Raw genomic sequence first — 26,956 nt, forward strand, 5'->3', positions numbered from 1 at the left:
TCCCTCGATTTTTTGCGAATTTCAGCGGCTAAGAAGAAGCCGGCGGCCAAGAAGAAGCCGGCGGCCAAGAAGGCCACGGCTAAGACCTCCAAGAAGTGAGGCGTTTTCCTCCGCAGAGCCGAGCACTTGAAAAAACTCCTCGCCGATACGGCGGGAATTGATATGACGATCGAACGAGATAGCTCGTGCGGTGGGTTCGAGGTTTTCGTGGACGAAATCGCGGTGGTGTCTTTATTGAACATGCCGCGACCGTTTACGAAGCTTCGCGAGCTCGATCTCGAGGTTGTCGCAAAAGACGTCGCTCTTTTGTGCGCCTCGTAGATGACCCGCTAGCGCGCGTTTTCTCTCGCCGTCCCGAATAAGTATTTTAAAAACAATAAAGACGAGGACTTTTGTCACCGCTTTACTCGTCGTCGACGAACGAATCTCGTGATAGTGAAGCCGTGACGCGAAATCAAGCAAGCGTCGCGGCGGATGACACGTTGTTCACACGAATTCGAGCTGTAGACTTGACTCGTGTAATGACGGAAATTCGTGGCGTCTCGTTTTCAAACCCCGACGGGTCTCCCGCGCGTGGACTAAAGACGAGGACTGTGATTACATCGATGAAGTTCTACGCTCGCGCGTGCTTGGACTCGCGAGTAAACAAGACGCGGTGCATGTTCGCCATCCCTCGAACGTCTTCCCTCAACAGTTCGCGCACGTCGTCGTCCACGAACACGCTCGGGCCGAGCGCGATTTCACGCCCCTCCGAGTCGAGCAGGCGCGATATCACCTCACCCTTGGACTCACCCTTGACCGCTCGCGCGACTTTCGGCGCGCTCACGCCGTGCTGTCTGAGATAACACTCGATCGCTTCGACGTTAGAATTCCTGGTGACGATGAAACAGTTCGAACGCGATCGTAACAACCCCACGAGGTCGGCGTCCGAGGCGTATCGCTCGCACGCCCGAGCCAAGCCTTCGGGATCGAGCGCGCGGAAGTTCTTTGGAAGTGGGCTCGAACCAGCCTTCGTGGCGCAAATCGTGCGGTCGAAATCGAGAAAAACATACTGCGCGTCGATATTTTCGACGAGAGAGACGACGTCCTCGGCGTCGCCGCGAACGACGCCGCAGTGCTCGCAGGACACCCGCTCACACCGAAGGCACGCCCGAGCGTGCGAGCAGAAGAATCGAGGATCACATTCGGATTTAATCGGGCACCTTCCGAGCTCGCGGGAGCGCTCTTCGCAAGAAACACACGTGTGTTGTCTCACCCAGATCTTCGCGAACGTTCGTTCGCACGTCTTGCAACATATCGTGCCGGAAATGTGCTTGTGAGTGCCGCCGGCGGCATCGCTCGCGTGAACACCCTTCGCAAGCTCATCGAGCATCGCTCGTGAGTATTTCTCCACCACCGGAGCGTAGGCAGCGATGATTGAGCGCAGAGCGAAGCCCTCCGGGACGAAAGCCGACGTATGCTCGTCGTCTCCGGCGGCAAAGAGAGTGATTTCCGGCTCATTGATAATTTTTGCGATCCAAGTCTTCAACTCAGCGAGCGCCGGCGCGGCGCCCTCAAGCGGGCTCACCACCGCGTCCATCTTTGACGCCCGGGAAAGGGCTTCTAAAGCCTCCCTGGACGGGTCAAAGTTGACACTTAATCGAGATAAACCTAAATCGCCGCTCAGAACTTGATCTGGGCTCTTGTGCTCGGTCCTCAGCGTTCTCGCGACCCGGGCGGTGTCCTCGGCGATTGCTGAGACGTGATGCAACAAATCGACGAGCTCTCTTCTCATCATCATCGCCTTGGCTGCACCTCTCGCGATGAGCGCAGACTCGATGAATCTCGCGGAGTGCTCGGGCAAAGACATCTCTTCGCGAACGGCGCGCACTAGTTCGTCGAAATCTTCCGTTAAACACGGCGTGCCGATCGTCACACCGCGTTCAATCTTGTCGGTGAAATTCTCGCCCGCCGAGCGCTCGAGTGCCTTTTCGACGAAGCCATACGAGACCAAAGACCGGGGCATCGACGCCAAACGCCTCGGTCTAAGCGATTTAGGAAATCTTGGCACGCAGCAAATCTGTTTCGTGAACACGCGCCCGTCGAAAATCGCTTTGGCTGCCCCTCGACACCTACCATGCGCAGTGACGATTTCTCGAAATCTGGAGGCGTTCCGATAGCCCGCGTGCTTGCCAAAGTCACCTCGATAAAATGTCGACAATTGACGCAGACGAAGCTCCAGACCCTCAATCTCGTATTGCGACTGAAGCAACACCTTCTTCAGGTTCACCACGTTCCGCCGTATTCCAAAAGCCGCCGAAACCGCCCCGCGCGCGTCCACGAGACGCGCGATGCGCTCGCCCTCGTCTTTCCCGAACGCCGCGCGCGCATCTTTCTCGAACAACTCCCATCGACCCTGCTCGAAAGTCAAGATGTTTCGCGCATCCACGTCGAGCACACATGTTCCTGAAACTCGCACGTTCGGCCCGACACCGTAGGACGATCTAACGCGCCGTGCAAACGCCTCCGCCTCGTCCGCGTTCGCGCACTCCGTCGGCGCCGCATCCGGAGCTCGTCGAGACGCCGAGAGCCCCATCGGAATCGCTCGCTCTCGCGCCCTCTCACTCGCGTCTTCTCGATCGCCGACGACGCGTCGCGACAGAAACACGTTCTATGAACACCTCGACGCGCCTCGTTCGCTCATAAAGTCGTCGTCGTCGTCGTCGTCGACGCGAATGCCTCGCGAATGTCTCGATCGCGCACTCGAGACGTCGATGAAGACGCGTCGCCGCGACCGTCTCCCTCGACGTCACGTCCCGAACGCCAACGTCACGCGTAGATGTGATCACGCTCGACGCCCTCGCGCGTTCGATGGACGTTCGACCCGCCGTGACGATCACGCGCGTCGCGCCGTGACCACCGCGCGATCGACTCATTCCCCTCCCCCGCGCGCGCGCGCGACGCCTCGCCCCGCCGCTCGTACACGACGCGTACGAAGACCATCACCGTGGAATTCAAACAGCCACCACGGTGCCTCTTCGTATCATCCAATCACGTATAGATGCACATACGTACAAAATACACACACCGTACTGTATCGTCACACACCGCCGTGGACACCTCGAATCACACGTAACCGGCCGGATTTCCCCGCGGCGCCGATCGCGTGCGCTCGCCCCGAGACCCCGCGTCCATCGACGTCGACGCGACGCTCTCGGTCGACGCGTCCGTCGTCGGCGCGCGGCGCGCGCGATCGTTCGCGCTCGCGCCGCGTACGACGTCGAGACCGCGTGAGAGGGTCCGCGTGTACGACATTGAGACCGCGTGAGAGGGTCCGCGTGTACGACATTGAGACCGCGTGAGAGGGTCCGCGTGTAATGCGTCGAGACCGCGTGAGAGGGTCCGCGTGTAAGACATTGAGACCGCACCGCGACGCGGCCGTTGGGGGAACGTTCGCGCGGTCGCAGAGCGCGTCGACGACGACGATGTCGTCCACGCCCGCGGGCGCGCGCGCGCGCGATGGAACCATGGATGAGGGAACGGTGAAGACGCCGTCGTCGGTGCGTCGACGTCGACCGTCGCGGGCGCACGGGGGGGGGTGCGGAGAACGGCGATGCGTTTGAAATCGCTCGGTGTGACGATGGGTGACGCGCGTTCGACGCGTCGCGGGCGCGGGCGCGGTGACTGACGGATACCCCGACGTGTGTCTTGACGTGTCGTAGATTTTGAAGCGACGGTCGCGAACGACGCCGTCACCGGCGCCGATGAGCGAAAACGGCGCGCGCGGCGCGCGCGCGAGCAGACGCCTGTCGGCGAGACGGGAGTCGTTGGCGAGTCAGGAGATGGGGACGCAGGAGACGGAGAATGTTGCGAAACAGTCCGAGTTCGAAAAGCGAAAGAAGCGTAGGCAGAGCGTCGGACGACGGGTTTCGTTCGCCGATCCCGCGACGCTGGAGAGCGTGCGCGAGTTCATCAAGGAGGAGGAGGAGCGAGAGGCAAGTGCAGAGTCGTACGGCGTCAACGAGAGCGAGCATGATGGAATTCCGGCTGGATTCGGCGCCGTGGAGGAGGTGAGCGTGGAGGTCGTGACGACGCGCGAAGAGAGAGGCGATCGCACCGAGACGTTTGAATTCAAACCCGCCGAGGGAACGCTGACGCCGAACATCGCGCACGCGTCGACGCCGTCGCCGTTGGACGACCCAGATGCGGTGGATTTCTCGTTATCCTCGCCGTATAGCGCGCAGCTGAACAGCGAGGGCAAGCACACGCCGGGTAAGAGACGCTCGAGCATAGGTCGCGTGGGGACGCCAAACTCCGCCGACAGAACGGGCACGTTCACCTTCAACGCGTCGCAGAACATGGACGACGTCACAGCGGAGGTGCCGACGATGGGCGCTCTCCTTGACGCCGAGGTTACGGAGAATATCACGGGGACGGTTCCGTCGCTGGCGAATCTGTTGAGCGCGGTTGAGTCTCCGCTCGGGTACAGACCAACGCCGCCGCCGCGTGTCAGGCCAGACTTCACCGAGGATATCACCGGTGGCGTACCTTCTCTCGCCGCACTTGCCGATGAGGACGAAGAGAATGCAGCGACCGCGTCCGGACGATCGGTTGCGCACGACGGCGAGATGGACATGGATACGGGCAACACCACCGATGGGCTTCCCGCATTTGATCCCTTGGATGACGCCACGCAGCGCGCCGTCGATCAGGCGCACGCGAGCGCGCTGGACTTGGCGAACACGGTGATGATGGATGAGGCGACGCTCGTGTTCAGCGTGGGAGCGCCGACGCCGGTCGCGGCGCCGACGCCTTCGTTGACGTTCGCGTTTGACGACAAGAAGGACACTCGCGCAAGCGAAGGAGCACCGCCCGCGTCCGCGAACACGCGTCCGTTCAACTTGACGGATTCGACAAATCTGGATTTAGAAGGTCAGGCCAAGGATGGCATGGGTACTGACACTTTCAACTACATCTACGGCGGCAACTCCAACGCCACCGCGACAGGTATGTTGGCCGCTCACCAACCGACTGTGGACTTCCCTACGGCCGAAGTCGCGGGTCTCAACGCTCAAGGTAGCGTCGATGCGACTCCCGCAAATGTAGGCGGCGTGGTAGCGACGCCGAACACAGACGGTTCCATCGCGAGCTCGCACGACGGCTTCACTCCGGGTGACGAGTCGTTGCGCATGGCTGAACTCTTGCGCCAGAAGAAGCACGGCGACGAGGCGTTGATGAGCATGAGAAAAGTGTATCAAGATCGCACGACGCCGATGGATCGTCGTTACGGTGCTCCGCCGCCGATGCACGCGTTCACGCCTTCGAGGACGCTCACCATGGGTGGCACCAACTTCATGAACTTCGCTGGCACTCCGGGCGCGGCGATGCACAACCCGCTCTTCGGAACGCCCGGTGGTCACACTGGCACCATGAGCGGTCTTCCGTTGATTCCGGACGCTTTGATGTCCTCCAAGCCGATCGATTTGGAAACGTTCTTTCACGCTTGCGAGGTTTCCTTCATGGAGGCGAAGAACATGGGCCGACGCTCGTCTATCGCGTTGGGAGGTTTGGCCAGCGCACCTCCTCCTGAGACGCAACCGGAAGCGTTGAGGCTCTGCTGCCTCACGGCACCGCTGATTGAAGCGCTCGAGGGATTCCACACGGAACTTCAAGAGCGAATGGAACAATTGACGTCCGAGACAGACAAGTTGCGCACCACAGTGGAAGCGACGCAACCACCGTTACTGCGATACGCTTCTTCGGATGATCCGGCGCACTTGAACGAGCTTCGACGCGCTGGCAAGGCGTTGAAGAAGGAGTGCCAGCTCGCGTCGAAGGAGAGGTTTGCGCAGCAAAAGATGGAAACGGAGCAGCTTGTGAGCGAAAGCTTGAACTTCCACAGTGAGATCTTGGTGAAGAGTTCGCAGAGCATTGCGAACTCACGTGCGATCGCGGCGGAGGCCATCTCCAGCGCGAACGGACACATTATCAAGCTTAGAGCACAACGAGCGGCGAGCTCCAGGCGAGCCGACGCGGCGAAATCCGCCTCGGCCACGAAGGAGCAAGTGCTGGAAGCGCTGGCAATCAAGCGTGCCGCGCTCGCCGCGGCGCGTCGGGCGCTGACGGCTAGTGATGAGCGAGTGGAGCAAATGAAAGGGCGTAAATTGGTTATCAAGGGTGAGCGCGAGCGTTTGCAAGAGGAACTCGAAGCCATGAGAGAGGCGCAAGATGCGGCGGCGGATACGACGGTGAACATCAAGTCGTTCGGCGGCGTGGATGTGGACGACACTCCCTCTCGACTGAGAAGAGCGAGTCAAGTGCGCCTTCGCTCCAAGGCGAAGCATGCGGAGGGTGCCAGCGAAGAGCTTGGTGTGCTCAGCGGTCTCGCGCCGTGGCGATTGGAGGGTGTCGGTGGTCCAGCGGGTGCGGAGTTGACCATTAGAGTCGGTTCTCTCTTCCAGGTCACTCTTGATGCGAGCACCGGTGCCGGTCGTGTGACCGTGATTGATGGCCCTGAGATGACTCCTAAGGGAGGGCGCCAGTTTGCAGCTGCGTTGGCTGGCGCACCAATCGCTTGGGGCGAAGATGCGGTGCCAGCTGGTGGTGTTGCTGGTGTCTTGCAAGAGCTCGCACCGAAGCTCGCTCGAGCCGAGCGAGTTCTGGACGAGACTGAAGGGTGCCGTAACGAGTTTCCAAGGTTGAATAGGATCAACTGCAGTGCAACTGGCGTACTCGAGCTCACGTTTGTCGATTTCGTAAACGAGCGTCTTTTCAGTGTCAAGTTGAACATGATGGGAGGCGCCTATCCGTACGGTTCACTGAGCCCTGAGGTGACGGTGCAACTCACCGGTAAGAAGGGCGTGAGCGAACTGCCGAGCATTGACGCGATTCGACGCGCGGTCAATGCCGTACCGGTCGGTCCCCGTCGGTTGACAAACGTCTGCCGCATCTTAGATTCCATAGTAAGCACTGGGAAGAACGCGTTGACGTCCTTCGCGACGATGCCCGCCCCAGCGCCTAGAAGGCCCTCAGTCGCGCCCTCACTGCTGTATGCTCGTTAGTTAGCTTGGTAATAATGACTACAAACAACAATACGATGTGTTTTACAATTACTAATCTACTCGTTCACGTCGTTCACCTGGGCGTCGAAGGCGATGCGGAGCTCTGGAGGTGACGCCTCGGCGGCGCGCGCTTCGTCGCCATCACCGAGAGTTCTAAACGCAAGGCAGTGCGTACTTCGCTGACGTTCGTAAAGCACGCGCTCGAAACCCAATCCGTTAAGAACCTCGCGCCACTCTTTGAGCACTGGCAGCGCGTTGTGCGGACAGTGACCCTTATCCGTGGAGTGCGGGGTGATGATGAAGAGCAAACCCGCACCGCGATTTTTCAGTGCCAGTCTCGCTCGACGCACCATCTCTCCCCGCTGCCTCGGCGTGGGAACGTAGCTGAGCACGAGACTGAACACGAGCGCATCAGCACCGTGTGTCTTTACCGCGGCGAGATGCTTCGATCCGCCCTCGACGCTCGCGTCCTCGACGCGATCTTCGTCCTCGAACGCGACCCTGAGCCAATCGCACTCGAGCACGGACGGCACGCGTGGCATCAAATCACACGCCAGCGTCGTCGCTTCCACTGTCCCCGGCCAAGGCCCCTTGAAGTGAAGATTAAAGTAGTCCCAGCACGACCCGACGTCCAGGACCTTGACACTTCTACCCGATTCGCTCGCGACTGGCGTCTCCAGAGCCACTCTCTCACGCGCGTCTTCCAGCGACGTCGCCGGATTCTTCTTCGCTATCGCCTTCGCCCTGCGCCCGTTCGCGATCGCCCAAGAAAACTTCACCGCACGCTTGCGAATCACTCCCACTCCCGCCTCGCCAAAGTACGCTCCCACGGCGTCCACGCACCACTCCAACGAGCTCACGACCCATGCGCGGTTCCCGACCTCGGCCGCCGCCTCGGCGTACGCCCGCATGTCCTCCCGTCCCGCCTCTGTCGCGGTCGCTCGCTCCCAAGCCTCGTCACCATTCTCAATAGCCTTCGCCTCTCTTCGAAGCGCTCGATGTCGCTCGACGATGACCTCTCTCCGCCACTTCGCTCGCGCTCGATCCGCGACCCCTCGCTCGAGCGCGTCCCGGAGCGCGTCCCTCAAGTTCCCGCCTCGGTGCGCTATCTCGAACAAGTTCGCGCACCGTCGCCGCTCGGCGGCTACGTTCGAAGCAATCGCATGCGCACTCTCTCTGACTCGTCGCAAGACCTCTGAATCGTCCTCATCACCGCCGCATCGCTCGCTAAACATTGAAAACAGCTCGCGCGCGATGGCGTCGCACTGCGCATCCGTCCCGAATTCTTCGACGCTACCGCCGAATTTCCGCGCGATTTCACCCTCATCAGCCTCTGAGGAGTTTTTTAAACACCTCGCGATCGAGCGACGCAAGATTCGACGGACGTGCGCGCGTAAGGAGTCGCTCGCGCGCGGTTTCGGCGGTCGCGTCATTTTGTGAAGGACTTTGAGTCCGCCACTGTTCGGCGCGTCGGCGACGCGCGCGCGCGGTCTATTCGGAGCGAAACTTTTGACATCGTGAGGGAACTACGGTGCGTTCGAACGCATCGTCTAAGAGGTTCCACAGCGTCGTGAGCGCGACGCGAGAGGCGCCGCCGCCGGCCATGGGCGCGAAAAAGCGAAAATCACGAAAACCGACGGACGCGCCGTTGCCGCCGCCGTCTGAGAGTGAATCCGAGGTGGACTACGAGGATGTCAAGTTTTTGAAGAAAAATGCGGCGTACGCCAAGTTCATCGCGGGCTCAAAGTTTGACACAGGAGACGGCAAGCCGCGAAAGGCGGCGGTGGCGGACGAAGATGAGGCGCCGGAGGTTCGCTACGAGCGCGAGCGCGCATTGAAGGAGCGAGATGAGCGAAAAGCGATTTTAGCGGCGGAACGCGTGAAGAGAGAGACACCGGAGGAGGAGCGGCCGTTGGCGCTGCCAGTGAAGCGATTGGACGGGACGGTGGTGCGAGACGCGCACGCGCCGGCGGATGCTCCGGAGAGCGCCAGCGAGGAAGGGGAGGACGACGGCGACGATGACGGACGCGGGTGGACGGACGTGGGTAGGGGTGATGGGAAGATGTTGGGTAAGAAGGCGCTGGCGAGGGAGATACGCGAGAGCGATCTCGGGAGGGAGACGACGAAGTCGAAGAAGAACGACAAGTGGTGGGAAAAGCCAAGCGTGGAGGATGAGAAGCGGGCGAGGGAGGAGGCAAAGAGGAAAGCGAAGAAGAGTTCCGATGACTCGGAGAGTGAGGCCGACGACGACAAAGAGGCTTTGAAGTCGAAGCTAGCCGAGAAAAGGCGGGCGGAGCGAGTGGCGCTCGAGGCAGAGATGAGCGCCGAGGCGCGAAGAGAGAGCGTACGCGTGCGCATTGCCACCACGTGTCAGAGCCTGATCGAGGATCCGGAGACGCGCTGGAAGGAGCTGAAAGAGGTCAGCACGCTTGCAGAAGATAGAGATCAAGAAGTCGCGCGCATCGCGTCCCTCTCTCTCGCTCTTGTGTATCGAGATATATGTCCGGGATATCGCATTCGTCCGACAACGGAGAAGGAGGCGCACATGAAGGTGAGCAAGGAGGTGATGAAGACGCGTGCTTTTGAGACCGGTTTGCTCAATCATTACAAGGCGTACGTCAAAATGCTCGTTCGTTGCTCTGGGGCGAAAAAATCGCGGGCGCAGCGCGGCAAGGGTGGACCAGACTCGGAATCTGCGCTGAAATGTCTGTGTGCGCTTCTCGTGGGATTGCCGAGCTTCAACTTCCGCACGGATGTCATGTCCGCCATCGTGCCTGTGTTCGGATTTCGAGACGTCGAACTCGCGAAACTCGTCGCCAAATCTCTGGGTGAGGCGGTAGAGAACGACGTGCGCGGTGATATCACGCTCGAGGCGTTACACATGACAGCACAGCTCGTCAAGCAGAGCAAGTGTAACATTCATCCGTGCGCGTTTGATTACATTCTCAAGGTTCGTTTCGATGAGGGTATCCTAGTACCGATGATCAGAGATAAGAAGGATGTTCTTTCTCGAAAGCAGACCTTCAAGAAGAAGCAAGAAGAGCGCGATAAGATCAGACGTGCGCGCGCGGAGAAGATGCGCAAGCAGCAAGACAAGGAACGCATGAAGTCCTTTGGACACGTGGCCGACTCCTCGGACGACAGCGATGACGACGAGGCGGCGTTGAACCGAGACGTAGACGAAGGTTCGGCGGTGATGAGCTACGGTGAGAAGAAGAAGATGCAGAGCCGGCTTTTGGAGGCGACGTTCGAGATGTACTTTCGTGTGTTGAAAAACGCAGCTAGCCCCGAGCCGACGCCGGGTCTGCCCATGTTAAGCGCCGCGCTCACCGGTTTAGCCAAGTTCACACACCTCATCTCGATCGATTTCCTGGGTGATCTCATGGAGGTGTTTAGAAAGCTCTTAGCCAAGGATGACTTCCTCTCTGACGCCCTCAAGGCGCAGACTTTGCTCACTGCTTGCGAAATTTTGAGCGGCCACGGCGAGGTCCTTCAGGTGGATACAGGCGAATTTTACCGGCAGCTCTACGCCATGCTGGGCAAACCCAGCGCCGGCGCCGCCGGTTGGCAGGATGGGATGTCATTAACGGATCAGAAAGCGCTCGATCACGGCACACTGCGCGTTCGTGCCATTCAGAGATTCGTCGGCGGTTTCAAGCAAGTCGATCAGGCGCGTATGGCGGCGTTTTCCAAGCGTCTCGCCTCTGCCTCGATCGGCATGGAGGCAGGTGAGTGCTTGGGATCCCTCGGCGTCGTTCGGCAGATCCTTGCATCGTATCCTCGCGTGCGTAATCTCCTCGAGAATGAGCGCATCGGTAACGGAGTGTTCCAGATGGATTTGGACGATCCCGAGCACGCGCAAGGCCTTTCTGCCGTGCTCTGGGATCTGTGCCTGCTCGCTCGACACTACCATCCAACGTGTGCGGCTGCGGCGACAGAGGTGGCGAGCCTTCCATTGAGCGGCGCGATTGCCCCCCCACCTGGCTCTCACGCTCCGAGTGAGCTCGCGAAAGCGTACTCCACCTTGCGAGGCGACTTCAACCCGCCGATTCCAGAGCCGCAACCGCCGCGAAACAAACCACGCGCGCCGATCGAGCAAAAGTCCTTCGTCGACATCCACAACGCCGCTTTCGAACGAGTATTAGTCGACATCGACGTCAAATCAGCCGCCACCGCCGCCACCACCGCCTTCCGTCGATACTTCCGTCGAGTCCGAGCGCACAGCGAGAACACTCGGCTTCGAGCCGAACGCGCTCGATTCGGGCGCCTCGTCGCCGCCATCGGCGCGCACCGCGCCGAGCGCGAGGCGCGAGGCATCGAAGAAGATGAATATTAAAATTCGTTAGCTGTGTATTGATTCCTCAATTAGGATCGATGCGTCGACGCATCATCTCGTTGTTTCAACACAAGCCTCTTCGCAACACCATGAGTTGAGCCCACGCTTCTCACATCCTCACCTCTCAACGCGTCTCGATCGATCGTCATGGCGTGGCAGTCCCGCGTCGCCGCGATGGAGCGCTCGTACGTCCAAGCGCACGACGTCATCACCACCGCGAGGCGAAGGGGCGGGAAGTCGAGCGTCGAGCGCGCTGATGTCGCATCGAGTGCTTTACGACGAGATTACGACAACATGCTCCGCGCCAAAGACGCTCGAGGGAACGACGAAGATGCGAGCGAGTCCGCGTCGACGTCCACGACGATCGAGCGCGATGTGGAGGCGAACGAAGAGAAGACGCGGACGGAACGAACGAGAGAGGTGGAGGATTCTGCGCACGAGCGGGAAGGCGTGAGTGGGCGCGCGGCTGATGTGGTTCCGGGATTGGATGACTTCGGTCCAGCGATTGAGAACGACGAGGAACGGGTGATGACCAAGATGGAAGCTTGTGGTGAGGCGCGGGGGAAGCCTTTGGTGTTGATGGCTCTGGATGCGGTTCGGAGAGCGGGCGTGGTCGGCGCCGCAGCGCTCTTCGGGTTGTTTTTGATCTTCTTCGGCATGGCGATGTTCGAGGAGATGCAGAAAGGGATGATCATCAGTGATCTTCGACCGGATGTCGGGCCCGGGGGGTTCGTGGACGAGCGAACGGTGGCGGAGGAGGCGGAGTTTCGAGGCGAGAGCGCAAAGGCGGCGATGCTCGACGTTGAGCGCGAGACAGGTTTTGAGAAGGACGCGAGGCGTTTGCTGCGGCGTCAATGAACATCGCGGCGCGATTCATTAGCTCATGACAGATTGTAACTACGTGTAAATTAATGCGCTACTTGCTGTGGAGATTACAAACTCATCGCGATAACCAGAAGTGAATGGGAAACTGTACGATGACAACGCAGAGCAAGACGTAATTGTGTGACATGCTGTGCGAGTATCCGCCGTGTCGGGACTCACTAAAGATTATCTTCTTCAGCGTCTTCGCCATGAACACCGCGTTGCAGACCGCGGACCACGACAGGAAGAGCCAATAGATGAGGGAGCCACTGGAGAACTTGGACATGAGCGTCACGGACCCGTACACAAAGCTGTAGCCGACGTACGCCGCGATGTCGAGCATGGGAGCCGAGACGATGTGATTAGATGTGCTTGCCGTGCGCAGCGCGATCCAAATGAACGCCGATTCTACGGACCAGAGTAAGCCACTCCACCACGCGTGCGTCGCCAACGCCTCGGGTGTGAAGGCACCGCTCTTTGATGAGAACACCTCGCGAATCGATGCCGTGAGCACGTACGTCCAGAACGCCATCAAGGGAATGTACAAATCCGGTGCGTTGATATCATTCCTCGGGGGTTTATACGCCGTGCCCCCCGCCACGCTCTCCGGGAGCCGCGCCCAAGAGCCCTTGTGCAAAAATGGACACAGCAACAGGCGCAGCTTATGAAACACGTACGACTCCGTCACGTCGAAGTACGCCCGCATCGACGCCGTACTGAAATACTTCGCGTAGTTCGAGCTCACGAAGCTCGCACCGTCGTTCAAAAACTTTCCGCCGTACATCCCCAGGCCCGCCGCCGCCAGACTCCTCGGGCTCATCGGCTGCCCAAACCCGCCGCCGCCGGCGCCTCGCGCGCTCGAGCTCGCGTCGCCGAATCCCCTCGGCGCCCCGGTCGAGATCGGCGCCGGCGCAGATGGCATCGCGTTCCAACCGCCCTGCCCGCCCTGTTGCGCCGCGTACGCCGGATGCGCCGCGTACGCGTTTGCCTGTGCGCCCGGCGCGTTTGTCGGCGCGCCCCATCCGCCGCCGTCCTGCGTCGGTGGCTGCTGCCATCCCCCGTGCGCGCCCTGTGCGCGTAGAAACAAAGTTCCCTTCCATCGTCAGTCGTTCGTTCGCGCTTTCACTGTGAGTACGCGCGTTCGAGCGCTCCAGAAACGCGCGCGCCCGTTGTGATGCGATCGCTCGAAATCGCTCATTCGCACGCTTCTCTTCATCGAGAGCGTCGCGTCGGTGTCGAATGATGACGCACCGCTTCCGTCCAACCCTGCTGCTGCGCCATGAGGGCCACGTGCGATCGTCGGGCGTCGCGCAGTGCGGTAGTCGTGGTCGGGGCGTTCGGGGCTCTTCGACGGGTCGTGATTCGTCGGATGTGACCATGGGTAAAGAAGAGGAGCGAAAGGAAGAAAGAACAAGGACGTTGCGACGCAGAAATCGAATGAGATAACTCAACCCGATAAGATACCATACATTTGAGATCGCCCCGTATAAGTTGATCGATCGACACCGCGCGTGGTGGGCGCACTGAGACCATTCTCAAGTCGCACGCGTCAGTCGCACACGTCTTGGAAGATTAAACGCGCGTTCCTCGCCCCGCTTGCGCCGGTTCGTCTGCGCACCTCCCAAAGACTCCTACCCCCCCCATATCGAGCGCGCTCTGATGGACAAACACCTCCTCGCTCCCATCGTTCGGCGCGATGAACCCGAACCCTTTCGTGGCGTTGAACCACTTCACCTTATTTTTCCGATAATTTACTTTTTCAACCCGTCCGCGAACACTCTTCGTCGGCTCGAACGAATCGACGGAGGTTCTTCACGCCGATCGACGCGCGCGAACGTGATGAATTTCCCTCACGTCATCAAATCAACCCCGATCACTCCGCGACGTCGCACCGTGAACGCGCCGCGCGCCGACGTCACCTCGAGACGTGCGTTCCGCGTCGCCCGTTCCAACGCCAGACCGCGGGCTCGCCGTCACTCCACGAACGATCGTACGGAGACGGTCGTGCGCGAGCTAGATTTACGCACCGTTCCTCGCGCGCGCGTCGACGTCCTCAGCGCCGTCGCCGGGCGTCGCGTTCGTCGACGGCGCGGCGGTGCGGGCTCGAGGCGAGGCGTTCAACCCTGCGCGCGTTGGACTCTGTCATGAGTCATGAGTCATGAGTCATGAATCAAGAGCGATGCTTGAAATATCTCCGAACAAAATCGTCTCCGAACGAGGTGCCGCGAGCGCCGAGACGGCCGCACTCGATTGCGCGCGTCGCGACCGCGCGATGGCGGACGCGACCGCGCGCGTCGTCGGAACGGTGCGTGCGAAGATACATTTTTTGGCATCAATCGCGCGTTTTCTATGCGCGATGAAGCGGTGAGGCGACCCGAGCGCGCGCGATCACGTCGAGGAAAGGCGGACGCGTCGAGTGACGCGGTTGCGACTCGTCCGTCGTCGACGGGCGACACGCTTCGCGTGGTCGATGGATACATATGTCCGTCGTTTACGCTGGGGTAGAGCGCGAGAGGCACCTTAGAGGCCTCGCTCGGCCCGTCCGAGACGACGACGAAGCATTTGTTCGAAATGCAGGCGATTGACCTGGGCTTCTACTTGGTCCTCTTCCTGCTCGGTAGGTGAAGTGGTTCAACGCCACGAAAGGGTTCGGGTTCATCGCGCCGAACGATGGGAGCGAGGAGGTGTTCGTCCATCAGAGCGCGCTCGATATGGGGGGGTTCAGGAGTCTTTGGGAGGTGCGGGGGGCGGAACTAGCCGGCGAAACGAACCGGCGCATTTTCGATCTTTCAGAGGTTTGCGACTGACGGCACGAATTCGACCGCGCGCGGGCAGGGATACAAAGTGGAGTTTGAGGTGGATCACAACGGCGGGCGTTTGCGGGCGAAGAACGTCACGGGTGTTGGCGGGGTTGCGCTCGTCGCGCCGCCCAGGTCTTTCTACCGAGGTTCGGGCAAGCACGAACCGTGTCCAGGAAAGCCAAAGAGGAGAGAGAAGTCCGAGACACGAGGTTTGTGATTCATGTTGATATGAAAAATCGCATTTCTGTCTCGGAAGCGCGAGCGACGCACGCGAATTGATGATTGCCGCCGCGCAAGCGCGGGCGTTTACGATGCGCGGTACGCGCGCTTCGCGAACGGCGCCTAAGAACGTCGCCGCGATCGACATCGCCCATCCCTAGACCTAAATCATTAATATTTACTACAACCGTCGTCGTGCACTCGCTCGCGCTGGCGTGTCGCCTCCAACCTACCGCGCGTCTTTGCTATCGCTCGACATCCACGCTTCACTCCGAGTCATGCCATCGACGACCCGTTCCCAGATCGATCCATCGCGCGCGGAGATCTTCTTAAGAGAAGCCTCCAACGCGGACACGTTCGACGCCGCACCGTTACGAAGATGCTCCGACCCATCGTTCCCAGCACCCGGGAAGTTTCAATGCGAACTCACCGTGACTGCAGAGTTGACGAATCGTTTCGGAACTCTACACGGCGGGTGCGTGGCGACGATCGTGGACGTGCTCACCACGGTGGCGCTGTTGACGTTGACCGACCGAGGGGGGGTGTCCACGGATCTGTCGTGCTCGTACGTCGCGCCGGCGGTCTTGGGGGAGCGCGTCCGGGTGGAGTGTGAGGTGATACGCGCTGGACGGACGCTGGCGTGGATGGAGTGCGCTATCAAAAGAATCAGTGATAACAGTGTCTTGGCGACCGGAAAACATACGAAGTTTTTACCCGTAGGAGGCACGTCGAAGCTCTAGGACGCGCTGGACTAGGACGCCGATTGTATTGGTTGAAATCTTTTCTACGAGCGTCGATGCAGGCGCGCAAACGCCGCTGACGCGGGAGCCACGGCTTCGGCTCGCACGTTGAGCTCGGCATCGAACGTCTCGCACACCTTGACTAATATGTCGTGATGCTCCCCTAAGGCGCGTTTGACGACGTCCACGTCGGCGCGTGTCGCGGCGTCTCTTCGCGAGACCAAGTGTCCGCGCTCATCCATGGCGTTCAAGCGCGCTTGGTGCGCCTTGAGTGTCTCCGCCGTATTCTGTACCATGGTCACCAACTCTTTCAATCGGTGGCTCTGATTGCTCATCGCGCTCGCGCCCTTATCTTCTCGCTCGTTCACGCGCTCGAGCGCGGCAAGTCGTCCATTTTGATACGTAGCCGTCTTCTTCGACCACTGTGCGAGCTCCCTCAAATCCTTCGCCACGTTTTCAATCTCGTGCAGACGGTTCACCGCAGCCTCTACTCGTGACGTTTCTCTCCTCACGCTCTCTAACTCGTCCCGAAGCGTAGCGTCCGCCGCTCTCGCCCTCGATTCTAACGCGTCAAGCGCACGCTCACGTCTCTCGTCCCGTTCCCACAACTCCCCCTGCGCCGCCTTGGCCTCCCTCGCCGCGCGCTCCAATCCCACGACCTCATCCCTTACATCACGTACGTACGCCACGCACTCGCTCACGCGCCGATCTACCGCGAGCGCGACCTCTCGAGCCCGCGCGGCTTCTCTTTCTCGCTCCGCCGCGCCGCGCGCCGCGTCGCTCGCCGCTCTCGACGCCGCCCGCACCACCTCTCGCAGGTCCTCCCGCTCCCGCAGCGCCGTGGCGCGATCGTCTTTCATCGTCTCCAGCGCCTCTCTCAACGCGATCGAGAGCCCATCCGTCGCCCGCGCCAGCGTCTCCATCGCCGCGTCTCTCTTCACGTCCCTCGAACGCTCATTCTCGAGCTCGACCACGCGACGTTCGAGGGCTCGAATCACCGCCCCCACCGTGCGCTTCGTCGGTTCGGTCGGTTCCGCGCGCGCGCGCGCGCGCGCGGGCATCGCGTCGTCGCGCGATGCCGCCCCCGCGTCCCGTCGCGTCAACGGTCTCGCCGTCGCGCGCGCGGTGTGCGACGCAAAAACGTGCGCGCCAATGTGCCCGATACAAATCCACGGAAGTGCCCACGCGTATTGACGACGTCCACGGGCCCGTGCGCGTCGAAACGCGTGATGTGAAAAAGTGACCGACCGTGTCGACGGGGTCGTTGGACGTAATTCCCCACCGTGCGCCCGCGTCGACGCGGTGTCACCCGCACGCGCGCGCGTGGACGGGAATATGAATTCTACCACGTCTTCCGTACGGGGTTTACCGACGATCGGGACTCGGATGCGGGGGAAAACGCCGCGATTCGATGGAATCGGCGGCGTCGTCTCGAGACGCGGTGGTGCTCGAGGATTTCGCGTTCGTGCGCGACGCGAGCGCGTCGTCGCGCACGTGAGCGGTCGCGACGATGATATGATTAGTGAATCGTCCTCCGAGAGCGATTGGCGCGCGTTTCGCGCGCGGTTAGTGGCGAATCACCGGAACAACGACGCCCTTCGCCGGAGCGTGAGAGACGCTCGGTGGGCGCACGGGTTGGAGTGCGTCGAGCGCGGAGCGTTGTTAGTTGCCGTGGACGAAGATTCGTCCTCGTTTTGGTCGCACGTGGTGATCTTGATGTTAGGTGGGTAACTTTCGATGGACAATTGACGTGCGCGCCGCGAGCGGGCACCGACGCTTGCGGGCACCGTGGCAATGACTGGAGACTGACTGTAACGCGATGTTCGCGTTTCTCTTCGCAGATCACGCCGCGCACGGATCGACGGGTATCATCTTAAATCGCACGCAGTCTTGGACTCTGGAGAAGCACTGTCCAGAAATCATGGTGCATCGAAACGGGAAGTACTGGGATGCGTTGGCGAACGACGTCGCCGGTGTCGGCGGACCGGTGGGTTTGGCGGCACCTCGAGATCGGTCGGTGATCGCGCTCTCGACGAAGCCACAGATTGGTATGACGGAAGAGGTCGTGCCGGGGATACATCGCGTGATCAATCTCGAGAAGTTGGCGAAGATGAACTCAAAGCTCACCGGACCGAACACGCTATCGCCCGAGGAGCTGTCGCTCTTTGTCGGGTACTCGGGTTGGGCTCCGGGACAGCTCCAGAGCGAGATTGACGCCGGATACTGGACCTTAGCCGCCGCGTCGGGGGCGTTCATCGAAGACTGTATGTTTAAGCACGTCATGGACACCATCATTGATCCAACCGGAAAGCGAGTGCCGATAGATGCTCACGGTTTCCAAGCCTGGGCGACCACTCGCGAGCTGCTCGGGATGTGACTTTCGCGACGTCATCGAAAGTTTCCACCGCCATGTACATTTTTGCCGCATTCTTTTTGTTCCTTCCTCCACATACCGTCGTTCATTGAAATAGAAATTGTTTAGACGCGTTCCTACAACTGTAACAGGTCGCCTCGTCGCCTGCATCACCCCCTAATCTCACCCTCCTCCTCGCCGTCCGAGAACTCACCGTCTGCCGACAACGTCGACATTTTCCTCTTCTCCTTCGCTCGCTTTTTCCGTCGTCGCTCGTCCCTCGATGCCTCGCGTCGTCGTCGCTTATCCTTGTCCCTATCGTACGCTCCCCGCTTCTCGCGCCGCGTCTCACCAGCCCCCGTCCTCTCGCTCACGCCTCGACCCGCCGTCGACGCAAACGTTGGGAAGACTATTCGTTCCGGAATCGTCGCCTCCATTTTCGCGTTCGCCGTCGTCGCCGCGCGCAGGGTGTTACCAAGGAAGCGCAAGTTTGGTCGAGCTCGTCTTTGTTGCCCAACGACGATGGCGGGCTCGGTCGACGCGCTCGAGCAGGCCGCGGCTCGAAGCTGCGCGCGTTCGGGCGCGTCGCCGGTGAGGGCAATCGGATTGGACATGAGGGCGGTCGCGGCGCGGCTGCGAGTGCAGCACGAGAGCAGCAAGAGTTGAGACGCACGGTGACGCTCGACGCGAGCAAAGATCAACTACACGGTCTACGTAAGATCTAAATGTTCCGTTCACGCGCACCCGGCCGGGGAGCGGAACGCAAAGTACTCCAGGAGCATATTGTTCTCCGGAGCGAGACCGACGGCAGCACGGAAAAAGTTTTCCAGCATGGCGCGCTGCTTAGCGAGCGCGTTGACGACCGGCATGCCGTTGGGTACGAGCGGAGCCTTGCTCCAATACGACAACAACGCAGCCACGGGGTGAAGACTGTGGAACTTCTCACCGTCGCACTTGATTTCGACTCGCGTCAGGAGCTCAGCCACGAGACACAAGTCGAGAATAAGCGGAGCGGCGAGCAACGAGTCTTCGCACGTGTTATGCATCACGATCGTGTTCTTACCGTTCATGAAAATCTGACTCGTGTATTCGTCCATCGCTCGCTTGCTGTCGCCGACGCTCGGGACGTACTTGATCACGACCACATGATCGGGCTCTTCGCCCTTCTGGTAAAGAATCGAGTTACTCTCAACCATGTCGGAGACGACGTTCGCCTTAGAGATCTCTTTCGATCGGAACGTCTGAGGCGCGCTAAGATTCAATCCGTCGTTGTTCCCTAAATGGTTGTAGCTCACGATGGATGTAGGCTTAAGACCCGCTCCAACCAAGTAGTCGACCAACACCGATTTCATCTTTGTTTGGCCAGTCTTGAAGTCATCTCCACCTATGATAGAATTCAATCGAATCGATGCCTCGACGACGCCCGGAACGAACGTGTTCTGCGGACTTCCGTTGATGAACGGCACGCGCTCATCGATGCACGCCAAGGCAAACAACGTGCTCGGAGAGATTTCGCTCTCTCCAGCCTTGATGGCCTCGCGCAAATTTTCCTCTGTATCGTGCACTCCCGCGCGCACGTTCGTGTATCGCTCCGTATTCGCCGTCCATAACACGACAACGCTTTCAAGGCTGTTCGCTTCCTTGAAATCACGAATGTCGGCACGGATCTGCGCCATTTGATCCGCCTTGGAACCCTCGATGACGTTATTTGCCCGAGCGAGCTGGTTGTCTGCCACAAACTTTGGATCGAACGCGCTCGGCCTCGGTTTGATCCCTTCCATCATGGGTCGAAGCTGTCGCTGCAAATCAATATCTAAAACCGATGCCCGCTCCATGGCCGCCGCCAGGTTTGCGGCGTTGATGTCCCATCCGCCGATGACGACTTCGTTCGGGTCGGCTAGGGGCATCAACGACTTAAAAGGCACGTACACCTCTTCACCCTCAAAGTGCCCGACTCGACACGTTCCGCTCTGCGTGAGCGAACCGTAATAGTTCGGTTCCTGCGCGCCCTCCTTCGTGCGCCACGTCACTCGTTCCTTATTCGCGAGCACCGCCGCGGTGAGCGTCGACCCGTTGTTCCCGCCCCAACCCACAAGCATGATCCCAACCTTCGGTACCGTCACCTTCGTTCGCATCGTGAACGTCCTCTCCTCTGGTACGAGCGCGAATCGCTCCTTCACCTTCCCATTCTCTCCGTGGGAGAGCCCGTTCGCCGTCGTCGACGCCGCTCTCTCAACGCGCGTCGTCTGATAGCTATGCTCGCACTCGAGATACTCCTTCCCATCCGCGCCAATCTCTCGTCGCGTCCGCGGCGAATCCACGGTGAACGTCTCGACGAGCATCTCGCTCGACGCGTCAATCCTCGCGCGCGCCGACGCGCGCGCGCGCGATGGACGACGACCGACGACGATTATCCACCCGAGCGACGATCGCGCGCGTCCGTCCACGGCCGCCCTCCCGTCGCGTCTCCCGCGTCCGCCGCGCGTTCACGCGCGCGCGTTCGAGCGTTCGACCACCGCGCGCGCGCGCGTCGCCGCGTCGCGCGCTCTCGAACGCGCGCGCGCTCGAGTGCGACTCGAGTCGTAGGGTTTTACACGAACACCGATTCGAGCGCTCGGAAGAGCGTTTTCGTCGTGCGCAAGATTCGAGCGCTCGGAATACGACGCACCGCGACGCGCGCGACGGCGGCGCGCGAGCGAATTCGGGGCGATCGGGGCGGATTATTTTTCATCCCCGCGGCGCGCGCGTGGCGGTCGACATCGGTCGCGCGCGGCGGGAGCGACGGCGTCGCGCGCGAGAATTTGAAGACGCGCGATTCAAATCGCCGTGCCCCGCGTGTGGACGCGTCGATCGGTCGAGGGCGACGCGCGCGCGTGACGTGGTGGTGCGCGCGACGATTGATATCGTACGACGCGTGGTCGTCCGCGCGAGGGAAACATGGAGGTGCGGGAGGCGAACAAGCGCGCGCGGCGCGAAGGCGGAATGTGCTTCGCCTCGCCGCCGGCGCGAAAGTCGCTCGCGTTCGACGACACCGAAGACGCGAGCGAACGGTCGAAGATCGTGACAACGATTGCGTTCGATACACCGAGAGCGGTGGCGCAGGCTGAGCGCGTTGAGGAGCGAGGGGAAGGGAGCGGGGCGTCGACGGCGACGCCGCTGTTGAAGCGAAAGGCGAGGACGGCTCGCGCGGAGGGCGTCGACGAGGTTTCGTTCTTGACGCCGTTCGCGCGAGCGCTGAGCGACGCGTCGAATGGAAGATGTGTGGATGGAGGCCAGGGAGGGGCGGCGGCGATGGCGGCGGCGGCGGCGAGCGCGATGCCGTGCCGGCCGTTGGCGTCTCCGCCGCCGATGGCAACGCTGGCGTCTCCGCCGGCGCCGCCGAGGAAGCTTGCGTTGGGACAGAACATGTCGTACGGGTACACGCCGTCGAGAGGAGACACGCGGTACGACGCGAGTCAGCGAGTGGATTACGATGAGCCGGAAACGCCAGCGCTCGCGGGGTCATGCGCGTTGATTCCGAGCGCCCTGGACGCAGCGCTCGGTTTGCCCACGATCGACGGCGCCACTCTGAGAGGTTTGATGAGCTCACACGACGCGGAGCTCGTGGTGATCGATTGTCGATTTCCGTATGAATATTCGGGCGGTCGCGCGCGCGGGGCACTAAACTTTCATCTTCCGCACGACGTCCAGAGGTTCCTCGCCTCGCGCGCGTCAATCAGTGCGAACACAGTGTACGTTTTCTACTGCGAGTTCTCCAGCGAAAGAGCTCCCAGGATGTGGCGACACGTGAGGAACTTGGATCGACGCGACCATATCGCAAACTACCCGTCCCTATCGTTTCCCCACACCTACGTGCTCGCTGGTGGATTCTCGAAGTTCTACGAGCAGCACCCGGATTGTTGCGAGGGGCAAATGATTAGCATGTCTGACTCGCGTTTCACCAATTTATGTCGAGAGTACGTCACACGAAGCCGAGAGGTTTGGCACGTGGCCCAACGAGCAACGTCGCTTCGGCATATTCCAAGCGATCAAGACTTGATCGCCACTGCGCGCGCTTCGAACCGAGAGGTTCAACGCCGGGGAGCGATCAACTTTGACGAAGTGGCCGACATGGACAACGAATGATGAGCAAAGAAGGACATTTGAACCGAGTCGAGCGATTGTTTCAATTAACCTACGAATCGGTTGAGGGAAAACGGGCGCGGTTCAGACGTGTCGGTGGCCCAATCGTACTCGGCGTACGTCACTCGAGGAGTTTTCCCACTCGCCAGCATTGACGTGAGCGCGGCTTTTCGATGATCCTTGAGCCTTGACGCGATGAACCGCAGGACCTCGTGCGTGGTATTTCCGAAATCTTTCGCGTACCAGCTCATGATCTTTGAAAGTGTCACCGACGATTTACCCTCATTAATGACGACGGTTGAGTTCAGAAATGCGCTCGCCGCCAAGTCTAACTGCGCGTCAATGCTACTGGTGCTGTACGCTCGGATCGGTGGGCATGAATTTGCACCGCAGTTAAGTGCGAAGTGAATCCTCGGATCGAGCTTCGAGAGGGCGTATTTCGCCTCGTGTCGATCCTTGAAATGATTCGAAGCGAACTTATTCGAGGGATGCGGCGCGTTCGCGCGAAGCAATCCGTGCTCAATGTCATCCAAGGTGTAAAAATCACCACCGATTACGTAACCGACACCGCCGTAGAACGACGATCTCTGTCGCGGTGTTTCGGGGATCCCCACGTTAACGAAAGCGTGCTTCACCGCAATATTGTAAACATTCAGAAGGAACGCCTTTCGAGCGTCTTCGTTCGCCAGCTGGCCCTCGTTCAAACGAATCGATCGCAACTCGCAGGTCGCCTCCTCGAACTCTCCGTATCGATCATCGAGCGCTATCGCTCCGTAGTCGACGTTTCCCTTCTTATCATCAAAGTGACGCGATTCGACGACTGAAAACATTTTCTTCCAGTGAGCCGTGGCTTCCACCGGCGTTTTCGTCACTCGACCCGTCCACGTCGTCCTGTACGAGTTCAACACGCGTCGGTCGATGTCCATCGGTAACGCGTACGAAGATTCCCCGTGCGCGACCAGGACGCCTTCTCGGACGTACGAATCAAGCGAGTAAACCTCAACCACTTCCAAGTCTTTCTCGTCGCGTTCGCGCGAAGACAGCTCGATCGATGCGAGCGCGTTCGTTATCTCCGACTCGGTCATCGTCGGCGGCGCGCGCGCCTTACCCCCGCCTCTCCTCCAAACGCCACGAAACCACCCCATGGACGTCGACGCCTCCATCTTCGTCGCCTCCATCCGTCGATGTCCCATCGCCCTCTTCATCGTCTCCATCATCAGCGCGTACGACGCCATCGACGTCTCGTCCTCCACGTCGTCACCCCCCGCGCGCGAGTCCGCCGCGTTCGCTCGCTCCCTTCCCGACCCATCGCGCGCGTCCGGGACACTCTCTCGCGCGTCCGCGTCTGCGGTCACCGACGCGACGGGCATCGCGCGCCGCGGTGTCGCGCTCGAGCGCAATTTCAGGGCTTCTCGTCTCGGTCGAGACGACGCGCGCGACGCGACGCGACGCAGCGCGACGCGCGGTGGAGGCGAATCGCCGCGCGCGGTCGAGCGAAAATGTTCGCGTCAAGCGCGCGCGTCGCGACGCCCGCGCGCGGGTCGCGGGTCGCGCGATTGGCGTCGAGAGACATGAATCGTCGCGCGGTTGGCGCAGTGAGACGAACGAGACGATGGACGAGGACGGACGCCGTGGTCGAGGATGGTGGCGGCGAGGACGAGCGCGAGACCGTCGCGCGCGGTGTTCAAGTGAGCGTTGACGCGGGCGTGGACGAGCAGGAGGTCGGATGGGACGACTGCGGAGGAGACGCGAAGACGGGCGAGGGGCGCGTCGTCGCCTCGACGGCGGTGAAGGACGTCCCGGCGCTGACGGTTACGTTGGATTTCGGAAAGCTCGCGAGCGTGTGCTGCGGGAGCGAGGTGAACATCGAGATCGCCGATAATGATCTGTACGTGGCGAAGATTGGCGATGAGGTGATCGTTAAACTCGGATCGCGGTACGAAGTTCCCGATGACCTTTTACGGGAGCTCGATGATTTCCAACTCGCGACGTGCGGCGACGATTACGCCGTTTGGGTGCGGAAAAATCTCTTAGATGATATCGCATCGTCAAGATCGCTCGACGTGCGAGACGCGTGAGAGTTTACGAAGATGATTACGCCGCGAGACGTTGGTACAGAGTTCATTTCAAGTTTTCAACAGCCTACACGAGACTAGCGAGACGCTCGTCGATTTTCGCCGCCGTCACGACGAGACGCATCGCGGCGTCCTTCGACAACGCCGTTCCCTTAAAACCGGGAAGGATCTGACCGTTCTTCTCATAGTACTCGCGAATGTTGAGCAAAACCGCTCCCTTGTACTTGCTCACCGAGCATCGACGCATTTTTGACATTTCGCAAACCAACACCTCCGCTCCCGAGCCGTCGCATGTCTCGATCGCCGGTTCAATCTTATCAATGTTCTCGCGAAGCACCTTCCATTGCGGCAATGAGAGCGAGATGCCTTTCTTTCCCGGAAAATACGGCCCTTCGCCCCCCTTTTGGTAGTACTCACGAAAGTCAACGAGCGTCGCGTTGTTCCACTTTCGCACCGTTACGCGCTTCGTCGCCGATAACGCCACTACCTCGTTCTCCACCGCGTCCGACCTCGGACTCGTCGCCAACTCATTCGTCTTCGCCGACGTCTGCGGCGTCATCGAGCTCGTCGCCGCCCTCGCCGGAACCGTGCTCTCTCCCCCGTCGCAGCCGTCAGCGATGAACCACCGCGGCGCCCCGCGCTCGCTCTCCGCGCACCTCGCCAATCCTCTCCCCTTCGCCGCGTACAAAATCTTATTCACCGCCCCCTTATCACGCTTCAAGAACTCCGCGATCGTCTTCGCGCACCCACCGTCCTCACCCAGCGCCCGCAACGCCGCCAACACTCGGCTCTCGGCGACCGCCGGCGACGGAGGCGTCGCGTCGTCCTCCGTCATCTTCGCCCGCTTCGCCTCCACCGCCTCCACCGCCGCGACGTACCCACCGACATCATCTCCATCGTCGTCACCCCGTTCTCGCGCTCGCTTCACCGGCGTCGACTGCGAGAGAAACTGATCGATCTCGTCGGAAATCACATTCGCATCCACATCCAGCGTCGTCTCCCCCGCCTCGCTCGCCCTCGCGCGCAATCGCTCGCGCACCTCGTCCCGCACCGCCCGTTCGGTCGCCCGCTCGAGATCAACCTCCAGGAGGAGCTCGCGCGCGACCGCGCGCGTGCGCGCTTCGTCGAACGTCCCGCCCATGCGCGCGCGTCGCCCCGTGACGCGCCCACGGGTGCGGTGATACGTACATCACCAGCATACGTCCCATGTATTCGTCCACAGAGGTTCCACCGCGTCGACGTGGACGTCACAGCCGCGCCGCGTGGACGCGTCGCGCCCCGCGTGCCGGGCGCGACGGACGACGCCGTGGTCCACGTCCACGCGCGAGGCGGTGGTCGACATGTCGCGCGCGCGCGGGGCTGTGCGCGCGGCGCGAGAATGCCTCGCCCAGGGTCGAGCGATGACGACGACGGCGTCGACGCCGTGGACGACCGCTCGACGCTCGACGTCGACGACTGCGGCGCGCGCGTCGATGGGCGCGTCGATGGGCGCGCGCGTCGTGGGCGCGCGCGAGGGATTCGGGGCGATCGGTCTCGGATTCGGGGCGATCGGTCTCGGATTCGCGGCGACGGCGGCGCGCGGGACGGAGGCGCGCGCGGAGGCGCCGGCGACGAGCGCCGCCGACGCCGCGCTCGGTGGTCAGCGCGTGACGTTGTATCAGTACGATGTGTGTCCGTTCTGTAACAAGGTGAAGGCGTTTTTGGATTACCATCGGGTGCCGTACGACGTGGTGGAGGTGAACCCGCTGACGAAGGGCGAGCTCGGGTGGGTCGAGGACGGGTACAAAAAGGTCCCGATCGTCACCGTGGGCGATGAGAAGCTGAACGACTCGAAGCACATCATCGCCGAGCTTACGAAGAGATTCGATGCGAGTGGATCGAGCGCGAAGACCGCGGGATGGTTCGGGAAGAAGACGCGCGCGTACGCCGAGAAGGAGGAGGCGTGGTGCAAGTGGGTGGATGAGCGCTTCGTGCACGTGCTCACGCCGAACATCTACCGTACCTGGGCGGAGGCGGTTAAGTCGTTCGATTACATCACGAAGAGGGGGAATTTCGGATTCTTCGAGCGTGAGAGCGCGAGGTGGGTGGGCGCGGCGTCCATGTACGTCATCGCGCACCGCGTGCTGAAGAAGCGACACGGCATCGAGGACGAGCGCGCTGCGCTCTACACCGAGTGCGACAAGTTCGTGAAGGAGGCGGTGGGATCTCACAAATTTTGCGGCGGTGATGCGCCGAATAACGCGGACCTGAGCGTGTTCGGTGTCTTACGAGCGGTGAAGACGTTTGAGACGTTCAAAGACGTCATGGAGAACACGACCATCGCTCCGTGGTACGAGCGCATGAAAGTCGCCGTGGGACCGGCGACGCGCACGGATGGGATAGAAAACTAAACTACGCGAGTTATCC

General features: G+C 60.9%; 16 protein-coding genes across 16 annotated transcripts; 9 read left to right on the forward strand and 7 right to left on the reverse strand.

Annotated features, from left to right (window-relative positions):
* Positions 1-613: 613 nt before the first annotated feature.
* On the reverse strand, positions 614-2,575 carry OT_ostta02g02970 (unnamed product; the record flags this gene model as incomplete). Its single annotated transcript, XM_003075088.2, has 1 exon — positions 614-2,575. One exon carries the CDS (start codon positions 2,573-2,575, stop codon positions 614-616), a length of 1,962 nt encoding a protein of 653 aa, XP_003075136.2.
* A 781-nt stretch (positions 2,576-3,356) lies between these two features.
* OT_ostta02g02980 (unnamed product) lies at positions 3,357-7,040 on the forward strand (the record flags this gene model as incomplete). The annotated part of the gene is made up of 2 exons (XM_022985092.1): positions 3,357-3,539; positions 3,702-7,040. 2 exons carry the CDS (start codon positions 3,357-3,359, stop codon positions 7,038-7,040), a joined length of 3,522 nt encoding a protein of 1,173 aa, XP_022840780.1.
* A 56-nt stretch (positions 7,041-7,096) lies between these two features.
* OT_ostta02g02990 (Putative methyltransferase, DUF3321) lies at positions 7,097-8,473 on the reverse strand (the record flags this gene model as incomplete). The annotated part of the gene is made up of 1 exon (XM_003075091.2): positions 7,097-8,473. One exon carries the CDS (start codon positions 8,471-8,473, stop codon positions 7,097-7,099), a length of 1,377 nt encoding a protein of 458 aa, XP_003075139.2.
* A 170-nt stretch (positions 8,474-8,643) lies between these two features.
* On the forward strand, positions 8,644-11,376 carry OT_ostta02g03000 (Nucleolar complex-associated; the record flags this gene model as incomplete). The annotated part of the gene is made up of 1 exon (XM_003075092.2): positions 8,644-11,376. The coding sequence occupies one exon, from the start codon at positions 8,644-8,646 to the stop codon at positions 11,374-11,376; it is 2,733 nt and encodes a 910-aa protein (XP_003075140.2).
* A 147-nt stretch (positions 11,377-11,523) lies between these two features.
* Positions 11,524-12,234, forward strand: OT_ostta02g03010 (unnamed product; the record flags this gene model as incomplete). Its single annotated transcript, XM_022985093.1, has 1 exon — positions 11,524-12,234. One exon carries the CDS (start codon positions 11,524-11,526, stop codon positions 12,232-12,234), a length of 711 nt encoding a protein of 236 aa, XP_022840781.1.
* Positions 12,235-12,316: 82 nt separating this feature from the next.
* OT_ostta02g03020 (Cold-shock protein, DNA-binding) lies at positions 12,317-13,773 on the reverse strand (the record flags this gene model as incomplete). Its single annotated transcript, XM_022985094.1, has 2 exons — positions 12,317-13,309; positions 13,492-13,773. 2 exons carry the CDS (start codon positions 13,771-13,773, stop codon positions 12,317-12,319), a joined length of 1,275 nt encoding a protein of 424 aa, XP_022840782.1.
* Positions 13,774-14,512: 739 nt separating this feature from the next.
* OT_ostta02g03030 (Cold-shock protein, DNA-binding) lies at positions 14,513-15,047 on the forward strand (the record flags this gene model as incomplete). The annotated part of the gene is made up of 2 exons (XM_022985095.1): positions 14,513-14,545; positions 14,862-15,047. 2 exons carry the CDS (start codon positions 14,513-14,515, stop codon positions 15,045-15,047), a joined length of 219 nt encoding a protein of 72 aa, XP_022840783.1.
* Positions 15,048-15,538: 491 nt separating this feature from the next.
* On the forward strand, positions 15,539-16,000 carry OT_ostta02g03040 (Phenylacetic acid degradation-related domain; the record flags this gene model as incomplete). Its single annotated transcript, XM_003075097.1, has 1 exon — positions 15,539-16,000. The coding sequence occupies one exon, from the start codon at positions 15,539-15,541 to the stop codon at positions 15,998-16,000; it is 462 nt and encodes a 153-aa protein (XP_003075145.1).
* A 44-nt stretch (positions 16,001-16,044) lies between these two features.
* On the reverse strand, positions 16,045-17,061 carry OT_ostta02g03050 (unnamed product; the record flags this gene model as incomplete). The annotated part of the gene is made up of 1 exon (XM_003075098.2): positions 16,045-17,061. One exon carries the CDS (start codon positions 17,059-17,061, stop codon positions 16,045-16,047), a length of 1,017 nt encoding a protein of 338 aa, XP_003075146.2.
* A 274-nt stretch (positions 17,062-17,335) lies between these two features.
* OT_ostta02g03060 (Protein of unknown function UPF0301) lies at positions 17,336-18,377 on the forward strand (the record flags this gene model as incomplete). The annotated part of the gene is made up of 2 exons (XM_022985096.1): positions 17,336-17,723; positions 17,842-18,377. The coding sequence occupies 2 exons, from the start codon at positions 17,336-17,338 to the stop codon at positions 18,375-18,377; spliced, it is 924 nt and encodes a 307-aa protein (XP_022840784.1).
* Positions 18,378-19,087: 710 nt separating this feature from the next.
* Positions 19,088-20,695, reverse strand: OT_ostta02g03070 (Myo-inositol-1-phosphate synthase, GAPDH-like; the record flags this gene model as incomplete). Its single annotated transcript, XM_003075101.2, has 1 exon — positions 19,088-20,695. The coding sequence occupies one exon, from the start codon at positions 20,693-20,695 to the stop codon at positions 19,088-19,090; it is 1,608 nt and encodes a 535-aa protein (XP_003075149.2).
* A 595-nt stretch (positions 20,696-21,290) lies between these two features.
* Positions 21,291-22,478, forward strand: OT_ostta02g03080 (M-phase inducer phosphatase; the record flags this gene model as incomplete). Its single annotated transcript, XM_022985097.1, has 1 exon — positions 21,291-22,478. The coding sequence occupies one exon, from the start codon at positions 21,291-21,293 to the stop codon at positions 22,476-22,478; it is 1,188 nt and encodes a 395-aa protein (XP_022840785.1).
* Positions 22,479-22,522: 44 nt separating this feature from the next.
* OT_ostta02g03090 (Domain of unknown function DUF547) lies at positions 22,523-23,710 on the reverse strand (the record flags this gene model as incomplete). Its single annotated transcript, XM_003075103.2, has 1 exon — positions 22,523-23,710. One exon carries the CDS (start codon positions 23,708-23,710, stop codon positions 22,523-22,525), a length of 1,188 nt encoding a protein of 395 aa, XP_003075151.2.
* Positions 23,711-24,046: 336 nt separating this feature from the next.
* Positions 24,047-24,553, forward strand: OT_ostta02g03100 (Alpha-amylase, C-terminal beta-sheet; the record flags this gene model as incomplete). The annotated part of the gene is made up of 1 exon (XM_022985098.1): positions 24,047-24,553. One exon carries the CDS (start codon positions 24,047-24,049, stop codon positions 24,551-24,553), a length of 507 nt encoding a protein of 168 aa, XP_022840786.1.
* Positions 24,554-24,617: 64 nt separating this feature from the next.
* OT_ostta02g03110 (Transcriptional coactivator p15 (PC4)) lies at positions 24,618-25,691 on the reverse strand (the record flags this gene model as incomplete). Its single annotated transcript, XM_003075105.2, has 1 exon — positions 24,618-25,691. One exon carries the CDS (start codon positions 25,689-25,691, stop codon positions 24,618-24,620), a length of 1,074 nt encoding a protein of 357 aa, XP_003075153.2.
* A 199-nt stretch (positions 25,692-25,890) lies between these two features.
* Positions 25,891-26,940, forward strand: OT_ostta02g03120 (Glutathione S-transferase, N-terminal; the record flags this gene model as incomplete). The annotated part of the gene is made up of 1 exon (XM_003075106.2): positions 25,891-26,940. One exon carries the CDS (start codon positions 25,891-25,893, stop codon positions 26,938-26,940), a length of 1,050 nt encoding a protein of 349 aa, XP_003075154.2.
* Positions 26,941-26,956: the final 16 nt, after the last annotated feature.

This window comes from Ostreococcus tauri (genome assembly GCF_000214015.3).
Source record: "Ostreococcus tauri WGS project CAID00000000 data, contig chromosome 02, whole genome shotgun sequence".
NCBI classification, from domain to species: Eukaryota; Viridiplantae; Chlorophyta; class Mamiellophyceae; order Mamiellales; family Bathycoccaceae; genus Ostreococcus; species Ostreococcus tauri.